A 19,834-nucleotide genomic window follows, 5' to 3' on the forward strand; every position below is an offset into this window, starting at 1 on the left:
TTGTATACCTCTGTGTTGTGTGATACCCATAAAAACCTGGTGCTGTGACTTGCAGAAAACCCTGAATAAGCAAAATATTTATAGATAATAGAAGTATCTGAAAATAAAATGTTTCTCTGATTTTAGTCAACAGGCTTTCCTATCACTTCATTCATACTGAAAACTGAGGAATAGCAGTTGATGCAGCAGAGTTGCAGAAACAGTTCTTTGTAGCTGTTAAACCAAAGTAGTTCACTATTTAGTACTGGTTTTACTCATTTCTAGGAATTGCTCTACATGAGCAGCCAGTGGATTGGGCTGCAGCTGGAGATCACGTTAGTCTCACTTTGACTGGCATGGATATCATCAAAATCAAGTGAGTGCGTAATAGTGTTTGACTAAGCAAACCGTTTATGTTTAACATAACCTCTTATAACCGTTGTGTCTGGTAATAAATGGTTTAACAGATGCAGAAGAAGCATGTGGGAAGCTTACATGCATCTTTCTACCCATGATGGTGCAGATTCACTAACTGACGCAAAAGGCACTTTGAACTTGGTAGTGTTCTTGATCCTAATTAGATTTTGGCAGTTGTTTGACTAAAAAAAACAAATGAAGAGATACTTCACAATTTCTTATAGTATTCATCTTAATCTGTAGGCAACAGTATATAAAGTACTCAAAAATACTGAAGTAAAACTGGTGTTTAAATTCCTTGCTGCTGAAAAACAGTTAATTTAAAATTGCAGGTAGACTTAATTTGCTAAGGAATAGAAACATGACACTGCTACCAACTGAAATAAGTATGAGAACTGAGCATATCCATGATGAGTTGTTTCACTGCAGCAACGTTTTGAGGGAAACACTCCCTCAGAGGTGCTTTGTGATGCAGCATAGCCACCTTGCTTCTAAGAAATAGAGAACAAGCTGTGAAGAACCCAATACATTTTGGCCAGCTTTGTAGAAGAGGTACTGCTCACTCTTTCAAAACATTTGACAGGTGCAGGAGCTGATATCCTACTTTGCCTTCCCAGACTTCTTGCCAAAAAGTTTGGGAGATTGGTCTGGAGGAGGTGAGCTGCTTTGACAAGTGATACAGGGGAAATGTGCTGCACTCCATATCTGGCATATTTTGGCTTGTCCCAAGCTGTGGTAAACCATAATAGGGAATATGTTCCTCTGCCTGCCATACTCTGTTCTCATGTCATGCTGTCAGTATGAACGTGGACCCTTTTCTAACTATAGTATGAACCTGGAAGGAAAGAATCAGGGGCTTTAAGACAGGGGTCTTCAAGCTTGGCCCTTTTATGACTTGTGGACTTCAAGTCCCAGAATTCCTCAGCCAGCATGCCTCGCTGAGGAATTCTGGGAGTTGACGTCCACAAGTCATAAAAGGGCCAAGTTTGAAGACCCCTGCTTTAAGATAATGCAAAATGCTTAGTTGAAGTAAATGACATTGCTGCTTTGCAATCTCAAGAAAGAGATTCTCATTGTTTCTGCAGTTGGAATCTCTTCATCAAAGTTAAATCTATAGTTTAAAGGGTTTAATGGTGATTTTGCGTTCTAGTATAGGCAATATGGTTTGCAACCCATTTTTATAAGTAAAACACATTTTGCGCAACTCCAAATATTCTTTCTCTTGGTTAATGCATGTTTTCTGAAATAATTATGAACTGAAGGGCACCCTTTGGTTCAGTATGGTAGACTTCAGAGGAAACTAGCTGCCACATCAATTGATGTGATCATGTGACCTCCTTAGACTTATAATAGCATTGTGTCAGGGCACCAGCACCACCACTCAATATGGGTAGTCCTTGTTTATTGACTGCCTCATTTAGCAAATTTTCAAAATTACAATACTTGGTTGCAGTTGTGATTTTCTGTTTAGTGACCGTGGCACTTAGCTACAGAGTTGCATGTCCCATTTGTGATCACCAGGCAAGAACAACCTGTAAAGTGTAATTGCAGAGGCAAAATAACTGAATCTATCCTTTTCCAAAAGAGTGAAACAAGAATATATTCTTGCTCCACAATTATTTAATAATGACATGACTGACAATTTTTTCTAAGGCAAAATTTCATCCTCTCTTTCTTGCTCAGTTTATTTATTTATTTATTTATGAGACTTATATACCGCTTTAAGTGCAAGCACTCTCTAAGCGGTATACACCAGTAAGCAATGTATGTATGTATGTATGTATGTATGTATGTATGTATGTATGTATATATATATATATATATATATATATATATATATATATATATATATATATATATATATATATATTTACATTGCCCCCAACAATCTGGGTCCTCATTTTACCTACCCCGGAAGGATGGAAGGCTGAGTCAACCTTGAGCCGGTGAGATTTGAACTGCTGACCTGCTGAACACAGTCAGCTAAAGTGGCCTGCAGTACTGCACTCTAACTGCTGCGCCACCTCGGCTCATTTGTTGTCCTATTCCTGTTCTTCTGTATGTTGATCATGTGGCCATTGTATCTATAACAATAGGTTGATGTTTTAAAATGTAGTTATTTTATTGCTTCAGGGAGCACTTTGAAATTAATTATTCTAAAGCAAATGTTAATATTGACAGAGGGCAGTAGGAAGGGAAGATTCTTTCAATCTTGCTTTCCGTCACGGCCCATAAACCTGGGCTAGCTGATTTATGTCATGGCATGTCATGGTATCATTAAAAATATACAGAGAGTCATTATCAGTATATATTTCATGTGTTGCTCTGTTGTCTCTTGCAGTGTTGGTTGTATATTTTGCTGTCCCAAGGAGCCAATTAAAACCTGCACACGCTTCAGAGCTCGTGTTCTTATCTTTAATATTGAAATACCCATCACCAAAGGATTTCCTGTGAGTGTAGCATTTTGGGGAAGGGATTTCATTTATATTTTAAGTATTATTTTCCTGAGATTTTTAAAATGGACTCACGGTGCCGACAAAATTTTACATCCTAATGTTTTCTTGCCATTCTGAGCACAAAGTACAAAGATTATAGCAGTCTAGATGGCTGTACTGGTAGTCCTCAACTTACAGCAGCAATTATAACTGGATTTTCCATCATTAAGTGATGCAGTCATAAAGCACAATCACTTAGCAACAGCAAGCCCTGGAGACCTGGTTACTGTCACTAACAAAATTTTATTGTTGTTAGGTGAGACAACTTTCTGCCAGCTTCCCACAACCAAATTAATGGGGAAACGAGCAGGTAGTTTGCAATCAGGCTGGCAGGCAGTAAGTAGTTGCTATCAGTGGTGGTGGGGGGCAGCAGGAGGTGTTTGAAGTTATGAGGGAGGCTTGGGGAGGTTTTGTGTGAGGGAGGCACAATGAGAGTGAGGGTGTGAGAGAGGGAGGGGAATAGGTGTCAGGATAAGAGTGAGGTGCAATGAGGCTTGGGAGGATGTGGAGGCATAGCAAGGCAGGTGGGAAGGCATCAGGGAGAATGTAGAGGGATGCACGAGGCTTAGGAAGGATGTACAAAGATGCAAGGGGATGCATGAAAGTGTGAGGGAGATGAAGCAAGACTCAGGGAGGGTTCAAGAGTGTGCCCAAGGCTATGAGGGAGATTTGAGGATCGGGAAGGGGGTGAGAGGCAGGATGAGGCTTGGGAAGAGTACACAAAGGGGCATGGGTGTGCATATGAGGCACAGTGAGGCTCGGAGGTACAATGGGTATACGAATAGTGGAGGAGCCATGGTGAGGCTCAGGGTGTTTATGCAGAGATGCACAAGTGGATGGTGTGACATGAGGCTTGAAGGGCTGAGGGAGGATGGATGGATGGGGAGATTTACCTCAGTGACTTGCGACTGTCATTGCCAGTTTCCTCATTGACTTTCAGAGGAAGCTAGCAGGGAAAGTCACGAATGACAACCGCGTGATGGCAGGGTGCTGCAGCTGGTCGTAAATGTAAGCTGGCTGCCAAGCACCCAGAAGGCAATCATGTGACTGCAGGGGTGCTGGGATTGCCAGATTCTTAAGGACCTGGTCATAACCATCATTTGTTCAGTGCCATCTTAACTGTATTCGCTGATGGAATGGTTGTAAGTTGAGGACTACCTGTATTTATTACAATAATTCAGAGGAATTTCAGAGTACTGATAATTGAGAAAACAGGGAAGTGTAATTTTATATTGTACAATGAAATAAAAATGTAGAATTGATCAACAGGATTAAGGTAAAATCTCCTCTTGTCTTTTTATTTTGTATTCAAGACCCTTTTTTTTTTTCAGGAAAATCTGTATTTTGTCAATTGTTGATAATGGTTAAAGAATGTGAATTAAAATGCAATTTTATTTTAGGTGCTCTTATATTTTCAAACTGTAAGTGAGCCTGCTACTATTAGAAAATTATTGAGTGTGCTTCATAAGAGTACTGGTGAAGTTGCCAAGAAAAAACCTAAGTAAGTATGTTAAGGTAATTTGTTACTGTACAAATATCAATGTCATTAATATAGTTTAAAATCTTTTGAAAATTGAAATTATGAATTAATTAAAACTGGTACAAAGTGAATGTAAACCAGTAACCATGATGTGTGTTAAATAATTACTGCTACATTAATGCCTACAGAGTATTTTATTTGTATTGATAAGTGTAAATGCTAAAGTATAAGGTATATTGGCAGAACTGCCCTTTCTGAATTATTGAAAGGGTGTGGCTATACAAGTAAATTATAAATAGTACATTGTCACAGACTCTGATTTCAAAGTGAGACGTGATTTGATAAGATTTAGAGATGCTATATTATGATTATGCTTTGGCTGCTTCTAGCTTATGTATTCCTTGGTGTGTGGATTTCTGGGAAAAATATGATTGAAATGAGAAAGAACCATAAAAATATCACCAGATTTTGCAGTTCCTAGCTATTTAGGAGAGGGAAATGATATTCTTTGCAGGTGGAAGCGATACTAAATCTTCCATTCTGTATATCTGAAAACACAAGCATACGGAATCGGATGGCCTTTCACAGTAATATAATTCTAATAAATACTAACAAGTTTCCTTTTCCTTATAGGTGTCTGACAAAAGGGCAGAATGCTTTAATAGAACTACAGACCCAAAGGCCTATTGCTTTGGAGCTTTATAAAGACTTTAAAGAACTTGGAAGATTTATGTTGCGTTATGGAGGATCCACTATAGCAGCAGGAGTAGTTGTGGAGGTACAACGTTTTTGTGAATGCTTTTATAAATGCTAATTATGAAATCATAGTCTCTGTCTCTTGTTAACCATTTTTTAAAAAATAAACATATGCACTATTAACATTTGAGTAACCCAGATCTGACAATGCTAATATAGTTAGTGTGAGGACATGTTGTTAAACATCTTTAATTAAATATACATTTCTTTTTAATAAAATATAAACACTATAGAAATAATAACATTGTAGTTCCCAAAATTTATCTAGTAAAGATAAATTCTGTTTTGTCATCTTCCTTTTTTCTCAAGCCTGATATCTCCTTAAGCTGGTTTATAAGTAGGGATTGGTTACCTAGCATTGCATCTGCTTTTTGCAAGATTTTAATCTGTAGATTAGATTGGATCAATCCACCTCTCTTTAGCTATGTATCTGTTTGCAAAATTGGATTGTCTCTCTCAGGATGCAGAGGCGTGATTAGATATGTTTTGTGCTTCACTATCTCTATTTAAAAATTTATTTTAGTGTAAGCATATATGGCTCCTAATTTGAATCAGGACCATTTTATGCAGAAAGAGGAATGTAATCCCTCTCCCTAGAAAAATGCATTCAATGGGTATAAACTCTTGATCTAGATCTTTCTTTGAACTTCTTCTTCTTCTTCTTGTGCCGTATCCGTTATTGGATGTTGGAGATCATGTTGGCGATCCTGTTTTTATTAGCAGCCGCATGAAAAAGTGCTGCTGAGTTTTGTCCAAACCAGTCCCTTAGATTTTGAAGCCACGATGTTCTTCTTCTGCCTGGACCTCGTTTGCCTTCAATCTTTCCCTGGAGGATTAAATGGAGTATGCCATATTTTTCTGGATGTCGCATCACATGTCCGAAATATTCTAATTTTCGTTTTTTAATTGTTTTGATGATTTCCCTTGGCTTCCCCAGGTGGCTTATCACCTCCTCATTTCTTTGAACTTACCCAAGGAAAATATACCATTTGATCTGATTATCATTTTGGACTGGGGCCTAGATTTTACGCATGTCTATATGTGCATTGATATTTAATTTTAAAATATTGAACTTTGATTGATAGGCTTGGTGAGACAAAACTGGAACCCAAAAGTCTAATATTGCATTTCTGCATATGCCTGAACAGCTGTAAGGACCAGTGTCCCCTCGGCACTTAATACAACATTACAGATTAACACTGCAAGCTTGTATATTTTTTGGGGAAAAAAATCTCTTCTCAAAGTATAATAGAGGATTTTTTAAAATGATATTTCTGTTTTATTTCAGATTAAGGAGTGATAGTGTGCCAGGACATCTGCAATCCAGCCAAATGAAATCATACGCTCAAATATATTTCTTTGAGGAATCCATTTGTATCTGTTGAAGGAACAAAGACAATTATGTATTGGCAATTATGTATTGGGTATTCTGCAAACATTTCAAGGCCATTGTTGCTGTAGAACAATTTGCCAGCAAGGAAATACTCATTGCACTTTCTAACTGCACAAGTTTCAGCATATTCCCAAACTAAAATGTCATCCCATTAATAATTGTAATGGATCGTTTTCAAAAACTGATTGGAATAATGTATTAAAGGGTGGTGATTCATCATGGGAAAAAAGGTTACTTCCAGCCTTAAAGTTTGTTTACAATATATAGGGAGAGCTGATTCTTTGCTGCATGGTATTTTATACATTACACATCAACTGAGCTAAAATATTCGAAGTTTTATACAACTGTTTTCAAAGAATCCTGTTTCCTTTTGTTTCAGAAAACATTATGTAATGCTGCACCTACAACCTAATTTCTTTCCATCCTAACTTTATTTAAAAAATTAAGTAGATATAGCTTGTCCAATAATGATTAATTTTATTTTTTAAATTGTAGAAGTATAATAAAGTAGTCATCTGAGCATAATCATTTTGGCTTTTTACATGGTCTTTTATAAATTAAAATCCTGACAAAAAGAGTTGGTTCTGATGGAACAAAACATATCCTCTACATGAGTTCTGTAATCGTTGTATTTAAATATAAAGCTGCTATTGCAACTCGCCAAACCCATGTCAAAACAAATAACTTTATAAAGTATAATTTTATATGAGTATTAGAATTGAATGAAGTATGTAGTCCTTCTGCATAAAAATATATTAACTGTTATTTAAAACTTCATTTCAGTAATATGTGTATGTACATCTGTGAGTACATATGAGGGAGGGAGAAAACAGGAATAATAAATAAATATTGGAAATTGGAAATCATACTACATGTACTATAATCAGCGGTTCTAAATACAGTATGTTTGCCTTGAACTAGATTGCTATTGACACCTCATTTTTATCTTTAATTTTTTTTTCACACCTCATTGATAAATGGCATCCCCCCCCTAGAAATGCTTGGAAGGAATTAAAAAACAACAACAATCCAATTCCCCCTGGATACAGTATAATTTTACCCACTCCGCATCATGTGTTACAGTACAATAAGCAAACATACTAAAACAGAAATAAATCCTCAAAATTACTGCCAGTGTTACGGTTGAAGTAGAATCCCCCCAGAACACTCATAAATATGATGATGAATCCAAAGGGATTATAATGCCTTGGTAAGGCCACACTTGGAATACTGCATCCAGTTTTGGTCACCACGATGTAAAAAAGATGTTGAGACTCTAGAACAGTGATGGCGAACCTTTTAGAGACCGAGTGCCCAAACTGCAACCAAAAACCCACTTATGCATCGTCGGGTGCCGGGTGGGTGTGGCCCATTGGGTGGGCGTGGCTGCAGTGGTAACAGCAGACTGGGTGGGACTAAAAACTTCAATCAATTCCAACTTTGCAAGATCTTTTTTTTTTCCTGCAAAAATTGATTGGTTGAACCTTTTTTTTTGTACATGGCGGTGGAGGCCTAAAGCGAACAGGTTTTATAAAACCCAGCTGAAGGCCTAGGACTGGGGCGATGGCGCGCATGCCCACAGAGAGGGCTCTGAGTGCCACCTCTGGCACCCGTGCCATAGGTTTGCCACCACTGCTCTGGAAAGAGTACAGAGAAAAGCAACAAAGATGACTAGGGGACTCTCCATATAAGGAACGGTTGCTGGAATTGGGTATGTCTAGTTTAATGAAGAGAAGGATGAGGGGGGACATGATAGAAGTGTTTCAATATCTTGGGCTGCCACTAAAAAGGGGGAGTCAAGCTATTTTCAAAAGCGCCTGAAGGCAAGACAAGCAACGGAGGAAATCAAGGAGAGAAGCAACCTAGAACTAAGGAGAAACTTCCTGACAGAACAATTTAACCAGTGGAACAACCTGCCTCCAGAAGCAGTGAATGCTCCAACACATGAAGTTTTTAAGAAGAGACTGGAAAGCCATTTGTCTGAAATGGTATAGGGTTTCCTGCCTGAGCAGGGGGTTGGACTAGATGACCTCCAAGGTCCCTTCCAACTTTATTATTATTGTTATTATTATTATTATTATTATGCCATTTTTATAAAGCATATAAACTTTATTGATGAAATTGTTTACGGGATGTGTATAATTATAGTTCATTTGGCTTAGGCTGCGGATGCATGTCATTTTTTGATCCAGCCAAGGAATTATTGCCAAAAGAGGAGGAGTTGAAGCTGGCAAATAAAGAAGTATGCTCTGTAAATCACAAACTTAGTTAACAGTGCTTGGACAGTGCAAACTGAGTTGCAATGTCCACCTCTCAGGCTCACTTGATTTTGGAGAACTATATTGGTGGCCAGTTTGTACCATGTTCCTCATATCTAGATTCGTATGACCCATCTATTGGCGAAGTATATTGCAAAGTACCAGATAGCGGCAAGGAAGAGGTGAGTTCCTACAGAAATTTATATTCAAACTTTTCACGCTTTTGTGGAGCTGTACTATATATATATATATATATATGAATTGTTTGTAATAATTGTGAACATAATAGTCCTGAAATATTGGCTAGTTTTAATATAATATTGAATTACATTTTTGCCTGTATTTCAGTATAATAACACAGTGTGTCCGCAGCCATAGACCCAGATCAGAAGCAACACTATTTCCTTTGAATGTCTTGTATGTGCCAGAATGGGAATTGTGTCAAACTTCCAGGCAAAATAAAAAGAAAAAAAAAAATTCACAGCTTTTCTTATTGGCTGCTTAATTCTTTTAAAAGGCCCAATCAAAATAATAATTGTATGATCTAATGACTGAGGTTGGAAATATAATACTACTATTCTACACTTCTACAACTTTAACTTTGACCTTTAGCATTCAGTTCCAGTCAATCGAATGTTTGCTTAAGGATACGTAACTAGTGGTTGAAGTATAACTAGCAGTTTTTTTCTAAACTTACATTGTGGAGCTTTGCTCTCTTATAACTTATTTTTGTATGTAAACAAAATGGATTGTATATTAGATAACAGAAAAAAAATGTTTAGAGAATAATCTTGATATAGTGGTCAACAGGACAAGAAAGCAGGAAGTTTGATTTTAGGCTTCTTGTAGTATCCAGTATGTTTCACCCTCAGCACTGTATTTAAACTTTGAATCACATATCAAAGGCAGGATCAGGACAACCAGTTCAAGCATAAAATTTGAATTAATTTTGAATTCAGTTAAATAATGAATTAAATTGATTTATTATAATTAAATTAATGGTATTATGTATATTTTTCTTGTCTTAGATAGCCTTTGATAGCAAATTTTAGATCAGCTTCGGGGAAGGGCATGTGCTAGGCATGAATGCAAGCAGGCATAGCACATTGAATGCTACTATACACTGCAGAGAAAATTTTGGTTACTAGTTAGTTTGAAAATACAAGTCTGTAAATACTATGGCACCGCTTAAAATGAAAGACTGACAATTCTGCAGAATTCTGCAGGAGTAACAGCTCAACAGTGCTGCCTAGTGGCTGTAATTCTGAATGTTAAATTGGAAAGTAAGCAAGTAAAAATTACCAAGAGAACTAAAATGATCCTTGAAGGCAGCGGTGGGATTCAAATATGTGAACAACTGGTTCTCTGTGGATGCTGCTTCCAGAGGTCCATTCTTGGCCTGGGCAACAAAAAATTAGCTACTGGTTCTGCCAAACTGGTACGAACTGGTGTGAATCCCACCACTGCTTGAAGGGATAATAAAAACACATACAAATACATGTGTCTATATATCAATTGGGATGCCTTACTCTTCTAATTCAAATACATTTGGCATAACTTGAATAGAGCTGTTCAGTTTCTACCTATAATAGTCATATGTCTAGATCAGTGATGACGAACCTCTGACCTATGTCAAAGGTGACACATCACCACATTTTGGGTGACACACGAGTGTTAACCAACACCCTCCAACTATTCTTGGAAAGCATACCCCACTCTCATTTTTGGAGATTGTGGAGGCCACATGGAATGGGGTGTGTCTCTCATGGTCTGCTGATCCTCTGGAAGTTGTGCGAGAGGGTCTTGGCCTTTGGATTCTCCAAAAATCATGTGAGAATAGGGCATGCTTTCGTATGATTTTTGGAGGCTTCAGAGGCTGCTTCAAGAATAAAGGCCTTGTGTGACCTGGAGCAACTTTAGGTAGATGGCAGGGAACCTGTCAACAAAAAGAGAGCACCACCTGAAAGTTAGCAATGCATGGCAGCACTGAACTGTGGGAAGCAATCACGCCTTGGGGAATGGAACGACACAGCTTTTTTGAGTGGCAGCTGTAGCACTAGCGCTATAGTCAAAGCTCAGGCCTTTACTTCAGGCTCAACTGTTGTGTTGTCACTGAGCTCTGTTGTTCAGTATGGCCTAGATGAGGGGGAGACAGAATTGTTTCTGTTGTTTGGAGAGGAGCGTGACATGCCATCAGGGTTCAGTTCAGTATTTTCCAAATTTTTGACATGGCAAGCTCAATGGTTTGCCATCACTGGACTAGATCAAGCTTGCCCAGGAGATAGACATTATTCTGTATTGCAATTGTTAGGATGACAAACATCCTTTCAGCTTATAACTAAGGATTATTGATTTTTACCTAACCCAGGACATAGCAGCCTTCCCTAGGTCTGCTATGGATCTGAACTTTGGCCTCCAAGAAAGCTGTATTTTCTGCTTCCTTTTAGTTTCTGTTAATATCTAGTATCATACAGGCTTTTGCTGATGCAAACAGGTGTTTATCTGTTTTTAAGGTGGAAGCTGCTGTCAAAGCGGCCCAAAATGCTTTCCCAGGTTGGTCTGCCAAAAGTCCACAGGAAAGGTCAAAAATAATGAGCAAGCTAGCAGATCTTATTGAAGAAAATCTGGAGTCATTTGCGCAAGCAGAGTCAAAAGATCAAGGTAAAGGAGAAAACCTGTTGATTTCTGCCCCTAATGATAATGGGTTAAGAAAATAATAGCAACTCTCAGCACCAATGCCTATAGGACCAAGAGTCCATTATACTGAGGCACACCCCACATTAATTCCATATTCAGTTTCAAGACAAAGGCAATGCTTTAAGAAATTAAGGATACATTTCTTGCTAGTGACATATATCCAGTGCTTTTTTTTGTAAAAAAAAAAAAAAGGTGCCGGAACTCACACACATCATACAACCCGCCTTGCCTACCGTACAAGGTTCCATTAAAAAAAGGTGCCGGAACTCCGTTCTGGGCGTTCTATGACAAAAAAAGCCCTGCGTATATCCAATCTCTAGTGCTGTCTATAGTTACAGCCATTTTGTCAATTGTTCTTTCTGCAAGAATATAACTAAAATTCTCAACTGACTTTGTAAATAAGAGGGAAAGTGGTTTTGTTTTTATTTTTAAAAATGTGAATGTGAGAAAAAGCCAAATTCCAGTTTGTCCATTCAAACAAGGAATAGGCAAGTTGTATTGTTCATCTAGGGTTAATGAAAACTAGATGCAGTACAACAAATCTAGGTAGCTACATATTGCCCATCCTTTAAAATATGTGACCATCTAGATTTGTTGAATTCCATCTAGTTTTCACTGACTCTTGATCAGGGGTGTCAAACTCACCACATCACATGTCACGACGTATCACGACTTTTTTCCATTGCCAGCAATGGGTTGGGCATGGCTTCCGTATGATGAAACTGGCCCGTGGGCCAGCAGTTTGACACCCTGCTCTAGATGAACAATATAACTTGCCTATTCCTTGTCTGAATGGACAAATTGGAATTTGGCTTTCTCACATTCACATTTAAAGAATAAACAAAACCACTTTCCTTCTTATTTATTGATTTATCTGGATTTGAATCATTGTGTCTTTAGCTATGTATTCAAGTGTTGGATTACAATTATTGCTTCGTTTTGTTGAGCTCCTTATATTTAATGCAACCTCAGACAGATACAACATGCTGGGAATAATTGTACCAATTAACTTAGCCCAACATAGATTCTTCATAATTAAATTTCTGCATGGACAAAAGTTATTTTAGAGATGGATCTCCTTGTCTGTATTGATGTAAAGATCTACTCTCATGGTCAAATGTGGCCAGAGAGATTTATATGGATTTGCCCATAATCCTTTAATTTCTTCTTGCTTTCTTGTGTTTTTGAAGTTTTATTTTGAATATTTAGATTGTCTTCTCCCCTCCACTGCTTAATAACTGGACAAGTTTCATTTGCATAAAAACTGTTCTTGCAAAAACTATTTAGAACATGAAACCTATTGGAACAATTTGTACATTTCAAAAGCATTGGAGCAATATCTTCAAGTATAAAACTATTTGGTAAATATCCTTCTGTTCCAGGAAAAAACATTACTTTTGCCAGAACAGTGGACATACCCCGAGCAGTATATAATTTTCGCTTTTTTTCATCATCTATCCTTCATGAGACAACAGAATGTACACAGATGGATCACATGAGCTGCATGCATTATACTGAAAGATCACCAGTGGGAATTGGTAAGTCTTTGTCAAAGATCTGCAGATGGTTTTTCAAAAAAAGAAAAATAATCTTTTTAGTAAATTTAGCTTTAGCATATTGCTTTATTTTATACACAGTTGTTGGAATGAAAAAAAAAATTCTCGTTTTGAACTATAAAGCAGGGATACTTAGTTGCATTTGGCCAACAAAATACGGGTATCGTTCCCCAGAGTTGTTATCAAATTATGATTTTTAATGTAATAAAAGGGGGAAATATTAAATATATGACTTCTGCATAATCATAGGAAATTAGCTTTTGTTCTAGCTTTATTCACTAGTTTTAGGAATATAGCCCTTGGCATGCCATTTAAAGACTTATGTAGTCTGTAGTGAGGACATCATGTGATCGCAATTCCAACTTTCTGCTGGCTTCCCCAGTGACTTTGCTTGTGGGAAGCCAGCAGGGAATATGGGAAATTACAATCACATGACTGCATCTCTTTGAAATACTGTAATCATGAGCCGGGTGCCAAAGCACCCAGATCATGATCATGTGACTGTAGGGATGCTACAACAACCAGAACACCAAGTATCTGTTGTAAATCCCTTTGTCCAATACTGTAACTTTGAATGGTCACTGACCTAATGGTGACAACCCTAGAACTACCTGTAGTTTAAACAGTTCAGGGCTGCAAGCATCCAGATGACCACTAGATGTCGCCATTCATTTTTCAGTGTCTTTTTTTCCCTGCAGTTTAATGATCATAGACTTTTATATCTCAAACCTGGTAGCTCTTTAGTACAGCGTTCCCCAATCTTTCCTGGTTGGCGGCCTGGTATGAGGGGGAAGGGAGGGGAAGGTTTTTGTGTGAGGGTTAGGAGGGGCAGGCATATGTGCGCACAGATTCATTGGTGTGAGTGGTGGGTGCGAATGCCTGCTGCTCGAGCGAGTAGGGCTGTGCACTAGTATAGTGGGCTGTTGCTCTAGTATAAAGCACAGCTTGAAATTTTCCGTGTTTTTCTCTAACATGGGTAAGTCCATTATAATGAGGTTGCTCAATTAGAACATAATTAATGGGCAAAGAACTATACTTTTAATAATGAGCCAAACCTGGTATCGGGGCATGGCCTGCCTTGCTCTGCCTAATGATCCAATACCTCATTATAGAACCTGAACAGTAGTTATTATTCAACATTTCCATTTACTTATCTCCTTTGCAGATTGTTTAGTATTTAGAATGGGTGCTAAAGCAAAAGATTACTGAAACCTATATAGAGCTGTCCTGCTCTGTTATCTAACTGGGTATCAAAAGAGGATCACAGATTTCCTAAGTATCAAATTTCTTGTTTAAGCATATTTGTTCCTTTTCCCTATCTTTTTTGAAAGCTGGTTTAATTAGTCCTTGGAATTTGCCACTTTACTTACTGACCTGGAAAATTGCCCCTGCTGTCATGTGTGGAAATACTGTAATTGCCAAACCAAGTGAAATGACATCTGTCACAGCCTGGATGATGTGTAAACTGCTGAATAAAGCAGGTATGCCTGAAAAGTAGCTCCAGTAAAATAATTAAACCAGAATACATATTGGTGATTCAGGATACAAGTGGGTAACACTATGAGTCAAAGGCTTATGTATGAAATACGCGATCAATGTACGGTAATATTCCATTGGTACCATGTTTTCGAACACAATTGTAATGAAATATGACAACAGATTGAAAAGATATCGTATAACAAGCAAGGAATATCCATCATATATAACCCTTGCGTACTCTAAAAATAGTTAGGATCATGGTATTGTATTAAAACAGTGGTTCTCAACCTGTGGGTTGGGACCCCATTTGGGGTCGAACGACCATTTCACGGGGGTCGCCAAACAAGGCTGCCCGCCATTTTCCCCCCCTTTTCTTTGGCCACACCCCTGGCATCTGGTGATGTATAAGTGGTTGGGGGTCACCACAACATGGGGAACTGTATTATGGGGTCACGACATTAGAAAGGTTGAGAACCACTGTATTAAAAGTATATGTTTCTGAGCTGCCAATTAAATGGAATATACTACATTAGCATGGAGTTTCATCTGTTTATGTGATTTTCCTCCTCTGCTGCCTACGAGGTTTTCCTCCGGGTGTGATAAATGTTGTGTTCGGAAGTGGGCCCAAAGCTGGAGATGCGCTTGTTTCCCATCCGGCGGTATCTCTGATTTCCTTCACTGGGAGCACACTCACTGGCCAGCAAATCATCCAGAGGTCTGCTTTGTACTGTAAGAAGCTTTCCTTGGAGCTAGGAGGCAAAAATCCGGCTATCATTTTTGAGGATGCCAACTTGGATCATTGTATTCCTGCCACTGTAAAATCCAGTTTTGCTAACCAGGTATAAACTGATAGTTGCTTGCTCATCCCTCTGCTAATGCGAGCTTTGTTTCTGAAGTTTGAGAAACTGTGGGTCCTCGTAACAGACTCTAATATAAAGACTGAGTATATTATTCTGAATCAGATAATTCATTTTTTTACTTACTGGAATTGGGCAGCTAATAAATTGCAATAAATAATGATAACATTTTGAAAAAGGGAATTTAAAAAAATCTGACTTAACAGGGCATCCTCTCTCAGTTAATGCTTATTTATTTAGCCTATGGCAAGTGAGTGTTTTGATATTCCTTGATAATGATGGATAAGTAAGCACCCTTTTTCTATCACAATTCATTTTGGAATAACTCTTTCTGGTTCATATCCTCACAGTTTGCCACTCTAAAGAGTTCTCTTGCTACTGTTCTACACAGAACACCCCAAAAGATCCAGCATATAAGATCCAGTATAAGAGAATTCTCCACTGACTTACTTTCCTACAATGGGTTGCCCATGTCTTTTGGTGCTGTGTCTTGGGGCTGCTCACATCCTGGACTGGGTACCAGGAGGAGAGGTAGTTAGTCTTTCTATAGCCTGCCCACTCTTCCTTGGAAATACCAAAATAAAATATGATCTTCCCTTTTGCCTGTTGGAAATGAAAGCAGTAGTCATAGAAGGAGTGAAACGTCATGCTCCAACAATTTCTTTCCCCCCAAATTTTACTTGTCATTTGGTAAAAATGGATAGGAATGCTAGCAACAAACTATACAACAGCTTGCTGGTATTTATGGCATACTTGTAAATCTTAAAACTTGTCAATTTACTGCTCTTACTAAAATCTCGAAAGCAAATTCTTCCTTCTGTAAACTAAACAGAGTTTCACTCTGACACTGATACACCTTTAAAGAACCTAAAAACTGCTTCACTGAAATAATGACTCCTTATTGACTTTCTCCCTTTTCTGTGCATTGTTCAATCTTGTCAGGGTGAAATATGCTTATGTACCAGCAGAATCTTTGTTCAGAAAAGCATTTCTAAAGAATTCTTGAGAAGGTTTGTCGAAGCTGTTAGAAAATGGAAAGTTGGAAATCCTTCAGATCCCACATCTGATATGGGAGCATTGATAAGTAAAGATCATTTAGCAAAGGTAAACAACATTGGAAATAGCTTTAAATTTGCTAAGTTAGCTGCAGATACACTTCATCCTCCTCAGAGAAAGTATTGCAATATATTGTGATAGAGATTTTATTGTATCTTGGTAAATTCAGAGTGGTTTTTTAGACAAAGAATAGGTCTTGTTTTAAACATGTTGAAACACTTGTTTTAAGATGTTTCAGGCTCAGGGTATTTGCTAAAGCTTCCCTATCAAAATTGTTTACCATTATGTAATTTTGCCAGTTGTCAGGTTTGCCTGTTTTTTTTTTGTTATTGTGCACACTTGTAAGTAGCAATGTGACTAGCTGAAACATCTCCTTAGTGAAGTCAGATCCACTGATGGGTGCATCCAGATGGAGAGAATCTGATATTTCCTCTTTCCAACTTGCTTCTCAAATATATTGTCAGCAGAATTGAAGAATACATTTCAGATTCTTTTTCCATAGCTTCAGATGTTGAAGTGTCTAAGATTTTTATACCTTTCTTAATGTAATACCGTATTGAAGGTTTAATTAATAATGCTGCATGAAATAATCACACAATGTTCCAATGATAAAATTGCATTGGTATTTTCCTGCTATAAGATGGAATGTATGTTTAAATAAATGAATTAAAGCAAATCAACTTTTAAGAAGCTATTTTTTTTTAAAAAAAAAATAGCGTGTGAAACACAGGAGCTTGTATGCAATATGTCTAGGTCAGTGGTTCTCAACCTGTGAGTCGGGACCCCATTTGGGGTTGAATGACCATTTCACGGGGGTCGCCAAACAACGCAGCCCGCCATTTCCCCCCCCCTTTTCCTTAGCTGTGCTACTCCCTTTTATTCTATTGGCTTTTGAAAGCCAATAGAATAGACTCTCTTGAATAGAGTCTAATTCTATTGGCTTTCAAAAGCCAATAGGAATTGTCCAGGCTGTCTCTGCCCTGTTGAGCCCGCCAAAAGTCCCATTCTGCAAACTGTGCTGCACCAGTTGAGTAGTCCTCGACTTACGACCGGTTGAGTAATCCTCGACTTACGACCAGTTGGGGGGTCGCGGCATTAAAAAGGTTGAGAACCACTGGTCTAGGTATAGGTGTTATATAGTAGTATATGTGGGTGTGAGAGTGTGTGTTCATATGCATTGGTCTTTTATTTCCTTATTGTTATTAGAAATTACTGAATTCTCTAAATATGCTTCCTCTTTTGTTGCTGCTCCCATTAGGTGAAGAAGTATATCCAGCAGGCTCGGGCAGAAGGGGCCAAGATCCTCTGTGGAGAAGGAATAGACTCACTGGATCTTTCTCCAAGAAACCAGAAAGGCTATTTCTTGCCTCCCACAGTTATCACAGAAATTGATGATAATTCTTGCTGCATTCAGGATGAGATTTTTGGTCCTGTAGCTTGTGTAATGGTGTTTGACACAGAAGAGGAAGTGATTAGGAGAGCCAATGGAGTCAAATATGGCCTGGCAGCCACAGTCTGGTCAAACAATGTGGGCCGGATACATCGAGTTGCTAAAAGACTGCAGTCTGGATTGGTGTGGATCAACTGTTGGCTTATCAGAGATCTGAATTTGCCCTTTGGGGGAATGAAAGCCTCAGGGATAGGTAGAGAGGGAGCTAAAGATTCCTATGAATTTTTTACTGAGGTGAAAACAGTTACCATAAAATATACTGATGTGAACTGATAGGAAATAATTTGTGCCATAATTCTCTGTGTGTGTTGCTTTGTCTCTCTTGATATATTGAGAAAAACGATGGCCATGGTTTATACTTTTATGTTTGCTAAATATACTGGAGAAAGGGGCATGTGAAAATAATTTATAAGAGAGCTTACAGCTGGAAAATATATGGCAGAGTCTTTCATTAGCTTTGTTTTAATTTTAAAAGAGCTGATGAGTTTTATCTGGTTTAGTGTGCTGTTTTAGATGCTGATGGGACCTCAAGCAAGACATCCCCCTTCTCACTTGTATTCTTCAACAACTGCTTTGGGAACCATGCTGTCTTTGAAAATAAAGCTAAAATATGGTGCCATAAACAGGATTGTTCACCATGAATTTGTCTAATTTTTTAAAACTTTTCCAAGTTGGCAGTTGCCATTACATCTTGTGGTAGAGAATTCCATAGACTAGCTATTTGCTAAGTATGAAGGGCTTCCTTTTAGCAGTCTTAAATTGAAAATTCATCTTCATTGAGTAATTCAAACTGTAGTATGCAGCTTTCCCCACTATCTGTCCTACCTCATTTAACTTGGATAATTTTAGTAGACCTTTCTAGAAACTTCTATAGGTCTAAGGTCATTTTTGAGACAGTGATTAGACTGAACATGATCTTGTAAAGTATTGTGCATTAAAAATTATATAAAGTGCTGTATATAATTGATTCCTTAAGCCCAAAATTTCTGTTGCTAAACAAAACAGTGGTTAAGTGAGTTTTGCCCCATTTTACAACCTTTTGTTGTGGTTCCGGCTAATGAAACATTCCAAAGAACTTCCAGGCATTGATTTTCCTAAAAGTCTTTTATTGTTACAAAATGTCGGCACAGGCACAACAGAGGGATGCTAGGATCTAAGTTCTCTTCCTCTCAGCATGTTCCCTCCCTAAATTAGCTGTCATATCTCACATTACCCAATTAGTGTGAAAGTCAAATGTTTTCTTCCTCTTTCTTTCCCGGACTTTACCCCCAACCCCTCTTCTTCTCTGTATTAACCCCATAATTACCAGACAATTCTACATATTGTCAAAAGCAAGAATATACAATATTTGCAGCGTTGACACCTTTCTTGCCATAGTTGTTAAGTGAATCACTCCATTTGTTAAGTTAGTAACACAGGTGTTAAGTGAACCTGGCTTCCCCATTGACTTTGCTCATCAGAAGGTCGCAAAAGGTGATCACATGACCTCGGGACACTGCAACCATCATAAATATGAACCCGTTGCCAGGTGTCCGAATTTTGATCACGTGACTATGGGCATGCTGCAATGGTTGTGAGTGTGCAAAACTGTCATAAGTCACTTTTTTCAGTGCCGTAGTAACTTTGAACAGTCACCAAACAAACTGTTGTTAAGACGAGGGCAAGCTGTATAACATTTTCTACCGCAGCCACCCACGAGATTGACATTTTCACAGGGCTATCTTGTACAGCCTTGAGATCTCTCTTCTAAGCAGTAAGGAAAGGCCATTTTCAGGGACAAAGGAGGATAAGAGGGAGGGGAGGAAAAAGGGAATGGAAGCATGTTGAAATATAAAAGACCCACAGTGAATACAGTGTCCATTATGTCCATTAGAGAGCAGCAAAGTGCATTAATGCCATGTGCACAGGCACACATAGTAACTGTCTGTTTTGAGAAGATAAACGTAAACTTGCTTTAGGAT

General features: G+C 38.1%; 2 protein-coding genes across 2 annotated transcripts in view; both read left to right on the top strand.

Annotated features, from left to right (window-relative positions):
* The window catches only part of HBS1L (HBS1 like translational GTPase), a 50,181-nt gene extending 42,798 nt beyond the window's left edge, over nucleotides 1-7,383 (top strand). The window contains exons 14-18 of the mRNA XM_039323586.1: nucleotides 265-355; nucleotides 2,738-2,846; nucleotides 4,292-4,392; nucleotides 5,005-5,149; nucleotides 6,416-7,383. Coding sequence (XP_039179520.1) covers nucleotides 265-355; nucleotides 2,738-2,846; nucleotides 4,292-4,392; nucleotides 5,005-5,149; nucleotides 6,416-6,427 — 458 coding nt within the window. The 3' untranslated portion in view covers nucleotides 6,428-7,383. The remainder of the gene's footprint in view (nucleotides 1-264; nucleotides 356-2,737; nucleotides 2,847-4,291; nucleotides 4,393-5,004; nucleotides 5,150-6,415) is intronic.
* Nucleotides 7,384-8,499: 1,116 nt separating this feature from the next.
* ALDH8A1 (aldehyde dehydrogenase 8 family member A1) lies at nucleotides 8,500-18,496 on the top strand. The gene is made up of 7 exons (XM_039323606.1): nucleotides 8,500-8,960; nucleotides 11,292-11,439; nucleotides 12,858-13,013; nucleotides 14,363-14,512; nucleotides 15,093-15,349; nucleotides 16,310-16,471; nucleotides 17,682-18,496. Exons 1-7 carry the CDS (start codon nucleotides 8,823-8,825, stop codon nucleotides 18,144-18,146), a joined length of 1,476 nt encoding a protein of 491 aa, XP_039179540.1. The 5' UTR covers nucleotides 8,500-8,822; the 3' UTR covers nucleotides 18,147-18,496.
* The last annotated feature ends 1,338 nt before the right edge of the window (nucleotides 18,497-19,834 follow it).

This window comes from Crotalus tigris, unplaced genomic scaffold, assembly GCF_016545835.1.
Source record: "Crotalus tigris isolate CLP2741 ecotype Arizona unplaced genomic scaffold, ASM1654583v1 scf7180000017611.44802233496:7321179, whole genome shotgun sequence".
NCBI classification, from domain to species: domain Eukaryota; kingdom Metazoa; phylum Chordata; class Lepidosauria; order Squamata; family Viperidae; genus Crotalus; species Crotalus tigris.

Excerpts from the sequence above, each read along its gene's own strand:
- ALDH8A1 (XM_039323606.1), top strand. The coding sequence starts at position 8,823 with ATGTCCACCTCTCAGGCTCACTTGATTTTGGAGAACTATATTGGTGGC. Across the intron at positions 11,440-12,857 it reads AGCAGAGTCAAAAGATCAAG|GAAAAAACATTACTTTTGCC; the intron begins GTAAAGGAGAAA and ends CTTCTGTTCCAG. Across the intron at positions 16,472-17,681 it reads GTAAAGATCATTTAGCAAAG|GTGAAGAAGTATATCCAGCA; the intron begins GTAAACAACATT and ends TGCTCCCATTAG.